Source organism: Artemia franciscana, chromosome 7, assembly GCF_032884065.1.
Source record: "Artemia franciscana chromosome 7, ASM3288406v1, whole genome shotgun sequence".
Lineage (NCBI taxonomy): Eukaryota > Metazoa > Arthropoda > Branchiopoda > Anostraca > Artemiidae > Artemia > Artemia franciscana.
The window spans coordinates 51,395,532-51,408,149 of record NC_088869.1 but is presented as its reverse complement, the minus strand read 5'-3'; the positions used below and the strand labels follow the sequence as shown (position 1 = coordinate 51,408,149).

The 12,618-nt window shown below is 35.6% G+C and overlaps 1 protein-coding gene across 1 annotated transcript in view; it reads left to right on the top strand.

The window, feature by feature from the left end:
* Positions 1–11,240, top strand: part of LOC136029433 (KICSTOR complex protein ITFG2-like) — a 30,829-nt gene extending 19,589 nt beyond the window's left edge. The window contains exons 4-5 of the mRNA XM_065707820.1: positions 2,377–2,565; positions 10,818–11,240. Of these exons, the coding sequence (XP_065563892.1) occupies positions 2,377–2,565; positions 10,818–11,217 (589 nt within the window). The 3' untranslated portion in view covers positions 11,218–11,240. The remainder of the gene's footprint in view (positions 1–2,376; positions 2,566–10,817) is intronic.
* The last annotated feature ends 1,378 nt before the right edge of the window (positions 11,241–12,618 follow it).

Genomic DNA, 12,618 nt, shown 5'->3' with positions numbered 1-12,618 from the left:
GCCATACTGAGCAAATTGTATGATGGATGATGGATGTATGATGGATGGGAAGCTTGGCACCAAGCTTGCCATCCATCACAAAACTTATTAATAGTTCCAAGGTTTGTCAATTTCAACTCTTTTTAAACGTTTGCACCCTTTAAAAAGAGTGCAATCTTGACGAAATTATCAGCATCATATTCAGCGTGTCCAAGGGACTTATCATATGGGGTTTTGAGCACATATATGCAAAATCATGCCTTTTGCATTTTTGTTGAGAAATTAAAAAAGGAGTGGGTGTTTATTTATTTGTTTGTTTGTTCGTTTCAAACAAATATCAAAGTATTTGTCTTAAAATGATGGAGGAGGGTCATTCAAACAGAAATAAAAATTTCAATAATAAAAGAGATCATGTTCCAATAAAAGGGGAATTTCTCCCGTTTTATGCCAGAAATCAAAATCTTTGACGCAAATAGAGCCAAAATGCAAACGAGTGAAAACTTGGCGATTCTAGATCTTACCCTAAAAAATTGCTGATTTCTGTCCTTGTTCTAAAAAGCAAAAGTTGTGGCCCAAAATAGCCAAAATGCTATAGAGCGAATATTATAAGATGGCCAATCAATATAAAACTATCGAAAAATTCTATGAATCTCTTCTCAGTTTCAGAGGCCGTATGGCCACAGGCTCCTGCATTCATCCTCAAACATATGCATAGTCGAAATAAAGGGCTACTATGTAGAAAGTATATAAAGTATTAATAATGGTTAAACAATGCTGCATTGCTTCAAACCAGCTGTTAAGGAGGGATGAAGGTCAATGGGTGTTTTTTGAAGGGAAGAGTAAGCCCAAAAAGAAAATTTTAGGGCCAAATGTTCCAATTTTGTGAAAGGTCCTCCCGATCTATTTAGAGAAAGGATTCAACCTCAAATGTCCTCTCATCAGGAATAATACATTTGGACTAAGTGTGGAATATAGATGCTAAGGGGTGAAGGGGCCCCCTGTTACTGCATAAATCTTTTCATTGTGGAGTAAAACTTACATTTACGTGATATTATTAAGCTGCTGCGGCCTAAGTGGCTCCTCAGATTAAGTCCTCATATTGAAAATTGTAGCGCAATATAGGTTAGCTTATATGTAAATCTGTTTATGTTGAATAGATACTCATTTGTAAATTATTTACTATTATTATTTTTTTTTTGCAAAGGCCAGTTAACTGTTTGTAATGAATATCATATCATTTGCTTATCTGGACCAAGGCAGAAGAGAGAGGGAGTGGGGAAAGGGAAGTATTTCCAGGAGAAATATTTACCCCAAAAATTTTCCCCTAAAAATATAAGCATCACCTGAAAAATCTTTTTGACATTTCAGGCCCCTCTAAAAAATTCAAGAGGGTCGTCTTTTTCTTTTCGAAGCAATGTTGCACAAAAGCTAAACGTTACCGTACCAGCCAAGGGCGTTTGGGCCGGAAGTTCCCCTCATATTTATACTACATAAATCATAATATTAAGACGAACAGAAGCTAAATAACAAAACATGTTTTATTATGTTAAAGTAAAGAGTGACATCGAAACTTGAATGAATTGAAATTATCCTGTATATGACGGGGGATACCACCCCCTCAATGCCCTACTCTTTACGGTAAAGCTCAAATGGTGCTTGAATCGGAATTATTCCGTATCAATGGGAGCTGTTCCTTCCCCTTAACCCCCGCACTTGTTGCGCTCAGATTTTATAGTGCTTTATGAAAAATTATTTTTGAGTGCGGTAAATTTATTTAATGTGTGTTTACTATGTTTTATGTACAGATTGCCCTTTAAAAAATACGAGAAGAAGAACTATTCAAAGGAAATACTTATCAATAAGCTTTACCATTGATGAATATTTATTAAAAATACTTTTAATTTTATTCCAACCCCTCTTGATTGAGCAGTAGTTCTTGAAGTATTGGGATAGAAATTCAAACTTTAGCGCAAAGAGCGAAGGCTAAAAAGGGAAGGGACAGCCCTTCTCAAATGTCGAACTATTGTTATTCAGTTTAGTGCTTCATAAGCTTTGCTGTAAGGAGGGGAGAGACTGAGGTGGCAACATCTCCCTTCAAATTTGTAATTATCTCTTCGTTTTGAATGTCGATGTCGCTCTTTACTCTCATCTGAACAAATGTGTTTCTTTATAACATATTTCGTAATCGCCACCTAAAAGAAGTAAGTCTAAGAATCGAAAATGAAAACTTAGCATAGAATAATTACAGTCTGTAAAAATGTTGGGAAATCCATCTTCTTTTATGCTAAAGAGGCTCAAGTTGTTCAAGCCTATGAGCTGAAAACAGGGGGACGCTCTACATTAAGGGAAGTGGGCAATATTAGAACTAAGTAAATATTCTTTAGTTTTATTTTTTAGGATTTTGTCTGGTAAATCAGTAGCTTATCACAACTTGGGATTATCACAGAAGAGAAACCCGAATGTTTCAACAGAAATTGTCGGTTTTATCCAAGATGTACCTAACGCCAATGATAAATGTGCACTTCCATTTGCAATTGCAACCCTGGATGGATCGTTGACGCTTGTAAAAGAAGACGTTAGTCTATGGTAGGCCGTTGGGATTTTACTTGAATTTTAAGGGCTCTATAAATTAGGATAAAAGATTTATCTGTAATACAACTTGGAAAATGTGCAAAAAAGGAAAAAAAAAACTTGGGGAAATCACATGTAGTCATTTGTATTGAGAAATCTGTATTTTGTTTAAAACATATTTTGGAGAAAAACTTGGTCAGTTTTCCCGTCATTCGCCTTAAAAATGGCAATGCTTTGTTGCCCTTACATTCCCACTTGCGAGGATAACTGAAATAATAAATTTAGGACTTGAATTAGACAATATTTAGGACTGATTAGGATCGCTCACCATGGCTGGATAGATAAGAGTATATATTATAAGTATAGGTGTTAGGTGTCACGTACTGAAATGTTAGTTGAAGAGTTATATTTGAATTTTAAATTAATTTTTTTGGTACAATAATGTGTAATCATGGTTGCAGTAATAGCTGCATCATAGTAAAAAGTAAACTGTGGCCCATAGTAACCGAAAGTTTAAGAACTTTCATTTAAAGCTGATTCAGAAGTGGTAACTAATATTTGTGTTCACGTTAAAAGTTAGAGTTTATTGTGAAAAGAAATTTGTGGGATTTGAGAAAAAGAGCTTAAAACCGCTCAAGAAAGCGGCTGATCGAAATGAAGAATTGACAATTAGAATGGCCATGGGGTCGAAACAATACAATTAAAATTACCAAGGTTCAATGCCCTTAAATGGAGGTTTTTGATATCCCTTCTTGAATATATCCCCTCCTAGCTCTTTTAGCAAGGGAAAATGTAAAACATATTTTGAAAAAAAGTGCTTAATAGAAAAATCTGATTCGTGAATTGTAAATATTATTTTGAAATTAAATAGTACTTATTGGTTATATAATAAACACTCGGGAAATGTAGTTCGATTAATGCTAATGAAATCAAACAAAATATAATGAAAATATAATAGTTCAGAAACAAGTTTGGGCTATATATTTACAAATTATGAGCGGGGGATGATTTCTAAAGCTTAGCATATATTAAATGTGTAACCTAATATAACCAAACCAAAATACCAAATAGATACTTAAATAAAATATAGCTACAATTTATTTTCCAACCAAGCCGAAGCTAATTATGAAATAAAGAAGCTGCTTGTAGTCAGGGAGCCACACGAGAGAAATGTTGATATTTAAGGATTGAGGTGATCAGCAAGCAGCAGAAGGTTTGAGCGTGCAATCTAATGCAATTGACCATGCTGAAAACGAAAATCGGCGTTATATAGTCGACAAATGGGTGCGACATCCACATTTCTTCAAATTCCCTAAAAATCCATCTTAACTGGCAAAAATTATATTTAAATCGATAAAAAAATTACAGGTTACTCCAAAATTGTTCAGCTATACCTCAGATCGAAGGTAATTAAATAAAGAATCATATTCTCTTTTCAAAACATTTTTATCTTTTGCCGTTCAGTTGTAATCACAAAATTTCGACGAAAAAGTTAACACAATTTATCTCTCTTTTGGATTAATCTTGATCCATCTTGAAAATTTGCCTGACTGAGGTGTATTTTTTTTTAATGGCTTCTGTAGGAAATTTATTGTCCTACAAAATGACTGATCCAGAAATTCTCTAACTCTTCTCGTTTTTGAACTATTGACAGAAAAGCGGATTGACCCAATTTTTAGCTCGGGTAAGCAGCGGCATCTATCCAGTGTGAATGCGTCAGGGTTCACCCGGCCTGATAGATTTTCCAAGATAAGCTGAATAGAAAAAGTCAAGCAAAGGAGTCTAAACACAAAATTATGGAGGATCTTAAACTTGATTTGCACTTGAGTGGAGCTTGATGCAAGAGGTGTAGACACTGAAGGTAGGCTTTCCTTGTGAAACATATTTACAGTACAAAGGTTGTTGATATGTCCTGCTCTGAATGCCCAGGTCAGGCAGAAGCCAGGCACATGACCCAGACATGACCATGTAATAACTAATAAATAAGTTGAATAGCGTAGGCTAGTGGAAACTGTTTTTCATTAAACATTGTTCATTGAAGAATTCTCTACTTAAGCAGCCATAGAATAAATTGCAGCTACAGTTATTTAGATTTTATTGCTATTTTGACAGTTCTCTAGCCTACTCTTTTGGGTTCTCAACTACCGGTGAGTGTTGACCTCTTGTGTGAACAGTCTCTCTTTTCTGGTTCTTAAATGACTAATATCATTGAGTTAAAAGAAAATACTAATCCGTAGCCGAGTACCTGGCTGAGATGCAGGGCTTACCTCAAGAAGTAGATCAGGCATTCCACAGTGGACTGTTCAATGTGAAGAGGAGGAATGCAAAATTCAACTGCATATCCCCAGACCATGCTGTAGAATCTACCATTAATTTAGATTCAAAAACGGAAGGTGGAATGACGGGTATTACCATGAATGAGTTGGCACTGGTGAAGTGGACTTTAACTCTTCCGTTCTGTGCCTCAGTCTCGTCTACATTCACTGAGATGCTACGTATTGTTCCCCAGACTGAGTTTGACTCCTCTCACCACGAAGATCACCCTTCCTTCGTTCTGCGGCAACACATGGCTGTTGATAAAGTGAAGTCTGTTCTGGAAGCCAGGCTCAATCCCTTTCGATCCACTGACGAAGATATGATGAATATTTATACGCTTGAGACAGTTGATAGTGAGATAGCTGACAGTCTCTTCAGTGTGCGATCTGTTGGAAGCAGAGCGGTTGATCGCTACTTGGACGGTGAAAAAGGTACCTTTAGCAAAGTAAAGGTCATGAATAATGAGAAGGCGAAACAGAAAAAAACAACCAATACTTCTAGTGCTGTAAATAGCCTTACCAATGTTGAACTTCAAACTGTCAAAAGGGTATTGGTGAGTGTTGACTTTACAGGCGAAAGAGGACTTCACCATCTAAAGAATTTGCTTTCCCATGAGCTTCTTCCATATGCACCTTCTATATTCCAGAGAAGTGCCATATCTGGAATGGTTGTGCATCGGACAGGAACAAAGCCAGCTCTTCTGGAGTATTTGAAAACAAAAATCAGCTTGAGCGAGTGGCCCGTTAACCTCGAGATTAGCAGTGGGTTGACTCACTCAAGGGTGGTAGACTTGATGCCCTACCTCAGAAGCCATCCACCAAATCCATTGGAAACCGTTGAGAGCTATGGAAAACGGACATTTTCTACGCTTGTGTCTTTCAACAGCAACGTTAAGGAGCTGCACGTCCTTGCAGATAGATATGATGGGATTTTTGGATATTCCGACGAAGAAGGCAAGGTGATCTGCCTAAAGGACTGCGGTGGTTGCCATGAGCAGCGAGGATGTTCAAACAGGTCTCCGGTAGCTCTAGGTAGACACTCAAACCTAGATGACTGGAACTCGTTGCTCTCAAATTCCAAGACAAAGGCAAGACTGATTGAGCTTCTATTCGGTGAGTTTGAAAACTCAGTTCACCTGCTGCAAGCAGGGTTCACTGTGTACCTCTCAGGAGGCTTTCGAGACCGGATGAGAGTGGTGATGCTCAACAGAAGTGGAAATGCTGATACAAACTTTGAAGAGCATTTGAGCTGTTCCCATGAAGAGGCCGATACAAGAGTTGTGTTACACATGTTGGACTGTTTGGAGAGGGGTTTCGATGTCGTTTTGGTCGATGCGAATGACACAGACATAGTTGTCGTCTTGCTATATCACTACAAGTTATTCCTTGGGAACCACCCAAATTGTGAAAAGCGGAAAGTTTATGTCAGGTTCCACAGCTATTTAGTGCCTATGCATCGGCTTTGCAGCAATTTACCGAACGATTTTGTTCACTCCATCTGCCTTCTTCATACGCTTTCAGGGTGTGATACCGTGGGTTTCATGTTTTCTAAAGGAAAACGAGTGGTGGCCAAGGCTGTTGAGAAATGGGGATTGGAGAAACCGATTGCTTTGCTTGTCCAAGAGATACAGAAGTCAAAGCTCGACCCTGCGGTTCTAGAAAAATTCAGTGTGATTTGCAAAAAGGTCGTTGTTGCCTCATACGGAAAAGACCCAGACCACTTTACCTCTCTTAATGAATTAAGAGTGCATTTGTACCCTCGAAAGCGGGAGCTTAAGTATTTGCCACCATCTGACGCTGCCTTTGAGTGTCATGCTAAGCGCGTGTACCTGCAGTTGGACATTTTTTTGCAAGCAAATCGAGCAAAGCCACAGTTTCTGGATCCCCTGCAATTTGGCTGGATGTTTCAAGACGGTGGGGTTAGGCCAGTTGTGTCTACCCTTCAGGCATTTCCAGAAGGTGTGGTCCCCCAGTACTGCTCGTGCAAGCGCTGTAAAAAAAAATGTTCATGTGCTGGAAATAGACCTTGCGATTTACTTTGTGGCTGTGGTGGGAAGTGTTTTATGGACGAGTTTGATATGCTTAATGGATAATTTGATATGCTGAGCTACTTTTTAACTTTTGTAGTAACAAGTGCCGTTCACGAAATCCGTAGCAGGTGTTAGTATAGTAATCTTTTTTTTGTTTATTCAAGCTTATTGAATAATAATCTTGTCAAGTTTACTAATAATTCTGATTAGGAATGAAAGAGAGTTGTAATCAAGGTCATTGTTGAGTATAGTGGCAATCTTCCTGTCTGAGATAATAAAACTATCCGCTACCAGCTGAATCTAGGCGTGAAATCTTTTCCAGCGCGAATAAAAAAAAATTAAAATTGCAAGTTTCAAGGTCATTCGCGATGGTCCCTACTGTACTCGTCACTTCTGGCATCAGTTACGAAAGATTTGGCGATCATTGTGGAAATTTTTCCGAAACGTGATTTAATAGTAAAAAAAACGCGAAATTTTCAATTTTCGGGGTCAAGCACCCCCCGTCCGAGTATATAACGCCCATTTTCGTGATCAGCGCTATCGATTACCCCATATTCCGTTGTCAAACCTTCTGCTGCTCACTGATCACCTACCCGACACATTTTCGTTGAGTGGCTCCCTTACTATTGACCAATTTATTGTGTCATGTTCACATCATTCGTTAGCGAAATTGTATAGTGTTTATTATATAACCGATAAGTGCAATACAAATTAATTATGAAAACAGTTCTTCAAGAATTTTTGAGAAGGCTTGGACCAATGATTTGTCACTCTTTTTTATTGTGTGTCCAGTACTGACGGGGCACTTGAACATCGTAGAGAGCTGTTTTAGTGACCATTTGAAGGCTAATCATTACATCTACATGCTTTATATAAATTCATCTGGGTTTTGCATTTGTAAAGGGTCATACTGTACTAAAAAAGGACCTATTGAACCATTTCTGTTGAGGAAAGACCGGGAAGCATAAACACTATGCCATGTTGTCTTATTATTGTACCTTTTAAAAATCCTCATCCCAGTCTCCTTAGTATGGGAAATTAAACACAAGGTGTGAAGACCTTGCCTGTTGAAAAAAAGAAATCATTCAAGTATAAAGCTGACTCAATGATGATAAATGCTTTTTACGTTTGTCTTTTAGAGCAACAGCTAATTACGGAAGCACATTTTGGGAATTCTGAAACAGAGCTTTAAACCCTGATAAGTCTATCACTAGTGGAGAACTGAACATAGTAGGGGTGTCAAAATGGGTAGTCGACCAAAGTTTTGTAATTAGTGTTTTACTTCCTCAATTCATCAACTGTTGCTGATGTTTTTCCCCATTAATTGGTTGTTGGTTTTGACGTGACATAGCTTGAAAAGTCCCAATACAAAAAATATCTTTGATTCGCCGTTCAAAGTTGCTCCCAAGTGTAATATTCAATATCATTTGCATTTTCCTTTGGAGTCTTCTTTGCAGCATAAATTCTTAAAGTTTGCCTTTTGCCCACTCGCAATTTTTTTTCTGTTGGGAATTATTAGAATAAAAGGCTACAGTACGACATAATACAAGTTCATATTGATCAAAAAATATCGAGAGAGAGAGGAGCTGAAATATTTTGATAGTAAGCCTAAAAAGTATTTTTTCCTCGGAATGGGCTCAAATTTTATGCATACAAAAATAAGTTCACAGTTGTTTGTTTATAGCCTACATACATATATATATATATATATATATATATATATATATATATATATATATATATATATATATATATATATATATATATATATATATATATATATATATATATATGTTAGCAATATTTGTGTATATATTTTGCAATATTTGTGTATCTATGCTTCATATTTTTTTTGGAAAATTGGTATCCTGGGAATTTCTGGCCTAAAAAAAAGATCTATAATTATGCCTACTTTTGCAGCTGTGATCGAACTATGCCTGTTTTTGCAGTTTTGATAGATTTCCCTCTCCCCGTGTGCATGTGCCTGATAAAGGACATGCTTTATAAACCCAGAGAGCAAAATCATATCTTTTATTGAAGAGATGGAGTCTGCTATTTTGATGAAATCTATTAGTCTACAATATTGCAATTATATTGAGATATATTTGCAATTTTTATGAAATTTTAAATTTTATATCAAGTTTAATTAAAAAAAAATTAAAGCATAATATAAGTCGTGCTTTTTGTTCATGTCTCGCTAATGCCATACCCTAAATTAATGAAACTGAATTTGCATAAAAGTCATGCAATTAAAACAGCCTAAGTCATGAATAATTATTTTTGAGACTCCTTCGGATTCGTGTTCATGTAAAAAAAAAAAATTCCAGCTCCAGCTTTGACCAAAAGTTAATAAAATTTATATTTATTTTTAACTTAATAATTTGTAATTTAAAATTAGTTTTTGGTCCAGGGTAAGAGTGAATCAACTGTTGAAACGATTAAAAATTAACTTTATATTCATTTTTTTTAGTTTTTTTGAATGCGGTTAGCCATCATTTATAGTTTATCTACGTATGCACAATCATCATCCAATTGGGGAAAATGGAGGCTAATAACCAAACTGAAGAGGATTAATAAGTTCTAAGGCGTTAAGACTCATCTTTTGAATATTTACTCATTACTCATATTTTAATAATCATTATAGTATTAACTAATTATACCTTAACACGCAAATTGAATACGTAAATACGTATTAAATTAAAATTTCCACTGGGAACGTATTCAATGTTCCTCGTGTTTCCTGGGACAATTTCAGATTGGCGTGACGTAAGACCTGTATTTAGTGCCCATTTTGAATAAAATGAACTTTGACATTTCTGTATCACAGCTTAAGTTTGCCAAAACATATTGCTAAGTAATTTCTTCAGACTTAGTTTGTAAATTTAAAAAGATGGGTAACAGTTAGTTTTAAAGAATAGTGTAAAAAAATGAAAAGGAAAATTTCTAATGAAAGGAAAAACCCAACTCGAGCCAAGTTAAAAATTCAAATGAACTAAGTTGCTGTTTCGCAGCTTCTACAATTAATAAAACTACCTCTAATAAACCGACACTTGATATTTCCTACATTTGTAATTTTCATGGACTAGCCCATAGCTGAACACAATACAATATATGATTTTGTCAAATAGTGAACTCCTATGACTATATACCAAACTTGGAAATTTGTATCATGGTTTGAAATCCTCTGGACTATATGTAGAAATAACAGAGTTTCTGGGGTTCATTATTTATTAGTTTTGAACCATGCTAAAGCGGGTTTCCACAGTGAAAAACATATATTGCCAGATGCTGATGGTTCAACCGGCGAGGCCAATGACCTACTTTGTAAATCAGTCTTTGATTTTTTTTTTTTTTTTTTTGCTTGATGAATTAATTTTTATTGTTTAATGATTTTTTGACTTGCCTCTTTTAGAGAATTTAACTTATGTACCAATAATCATCAATATCTCAGAAGCTGAAAAACCATTGAGAGACTTGCAAGAGTCTATTATTTCCCGTATGAAATCTGATAACTTCTCAGCGTCTAAAACAGCATCCTATTTTTTCGCATGCCATTTGCGTTTTCGGTTTGTGTTTTCGTTGTTATGTGCTTTTGGAAAACATAGTGAAACACCACGAGTTGATTTATTTGAGGCAACTTTGGATATTGCATAATCTTTAAAGCATTAATTTTGTTTGTTCATAGTTTCGATTTCTTTTTTTACTTCCCTTGGAAAACTTGTTTATTTTAAGTTAATCTAAAAGATTAAACAATTAAATTTCAAAATAAAATCTAAAATAAAAGTTGTATTTCATAATCTTTGGCGTAAGTCTGTTAATCTTATCTGTTAATTTTACGGAAAAATAATTTACCTTTAGTATAGATGAAGTCTACGATGTTGCAAACCGTCTCCCTAAATTATGAATACATTTTATATTGTAGGTCACTGCAAGTAGATCGTAATCTATTTTGTGTTTCCAAGTTAGATGTTACTGGTGACGGTAAAGATGAAATAGTCGCATGTGCATGGGATGGCTATACGTATATTGTGAACACGGAAGGGAAAACCGTGCGTTTCGCCTTTGGCCAATCTGTGAGTTCATTCTGTGCCGGAAATTTCTCGGTTGATCATGGGGGAAACTCAAAAGCCCTTATCTATGCAACTTTTGAAGGAAAGATTTACATTTATTATAATTTGAATGTCGAAAGAATGGATCTTGTGACGTATAAAGAATTATTGAGTGACAACAGTGTATCACTTCTAAGAAGTCTAGACATGGATATAAACAACAGTGAAAAAATGAAAGAGCTTGCTAGTTATTTGTTGTATAAATATAAGTAATAATAATATGAGGTTTTGTTACATTTCGAGTGTTTAATATTATGTCTCAAATATTAATAAACTTCACTTTAGGGAATACGGACGAGTCTCCCTACGGAATTCACCCCAATAGTACTTTGCAAGTTCAAGTTTGCTTATCAGCTGTAGCCTATATGTAAAATAACAAAAAGACACTCCTTCCCTTCCAGTTGGCTCCCTGGTTCGAAAAACAGAAAAACAGGAAAGATATCAAACAATAAGAAAGGAAAAGTGTGACCTGATACTACTTCTCGCTGGTAATCAACTCTGATCAGATGATATTAGGCTCCACAGACTCAGAAAAAAAAATCACAAATAAAAGAAAGAAAGGTAATACCGCTCACTTGCAACCAACTCACAATATAGATGGAAATAGTTTCAAAAAATGAATCTTTCCACGTACAACAAATGAAGACTTTTCATATAATACATAAATAAATATAGTAACTGACGCTGGGTGGCTTCGCTGCCAAGCCCCGGCATGGCTATATTTGATTCTCATTTTCGCTTGTCTTCTAATTGAGGCTGTTGTCCCAGTGAATCAACAGGTTTAAACCGGTAGGGTTTATTTTGCTTATTTTACTGTAATTTGTATCACTGTATCTGGGGGGTTAATCCGCCACTGAAACTGGTTTTTTTTTCAAAATATGGGCTCGGAGTTCGCGATCAATTTTATTCTCTTAAGATTTTCGCTACACTGCTGTGGAAGGAACATTCACTAAATATCATAGGCACAAAGTCTAATGAAGTCAATTACTAGCCTATCTTTAATACTAATTCGATTAAATGATTACAAGAGATTTATTGGGTCCTTACATAAAGAAGACAGGAGCACACTCAATACGGATAAGGACACAATGCTTAAAACTTACGGAAGTCAGTAGGTCAGCACCAACGCACAACGAGTCTATTAAGTACGAATTTAATATTACTTTTGTTTGAGCATCTAGTGCTAACCATCGCCTCAATAAGCTTGAAAAGACTTAAGTTTAAGCGTCATCAAGATCAAATTCTTTCACCATTCGTTTATAGTCTAAGACTAACTCTAGCAGGAGTCGCTAATAAAACTAGACTAACTTGAGCCTCTGGGAAACTAACACTACTTAAAACGCTAATTGTTCACAGATACATTCATCTGATTTTCCTCTGGGATCTTTCTTAAGCTCTTGTATAGGTCTTTGGCCTTTGCCAAAGCCTGTTCTACACCTGAACTATCACACCACTCCTAATGTATCTTGTAATTCAATTGTTAATATCCTATTTTGCATAATTTAGTTTTATAGAAATATTTTAATATTTTTATTATGTATTAAATTGTTCCCATCATTGATCCTTTTTTTATTTCTTGTAATGCTTTGTCTTACAAATTTGACTTACTCTTTG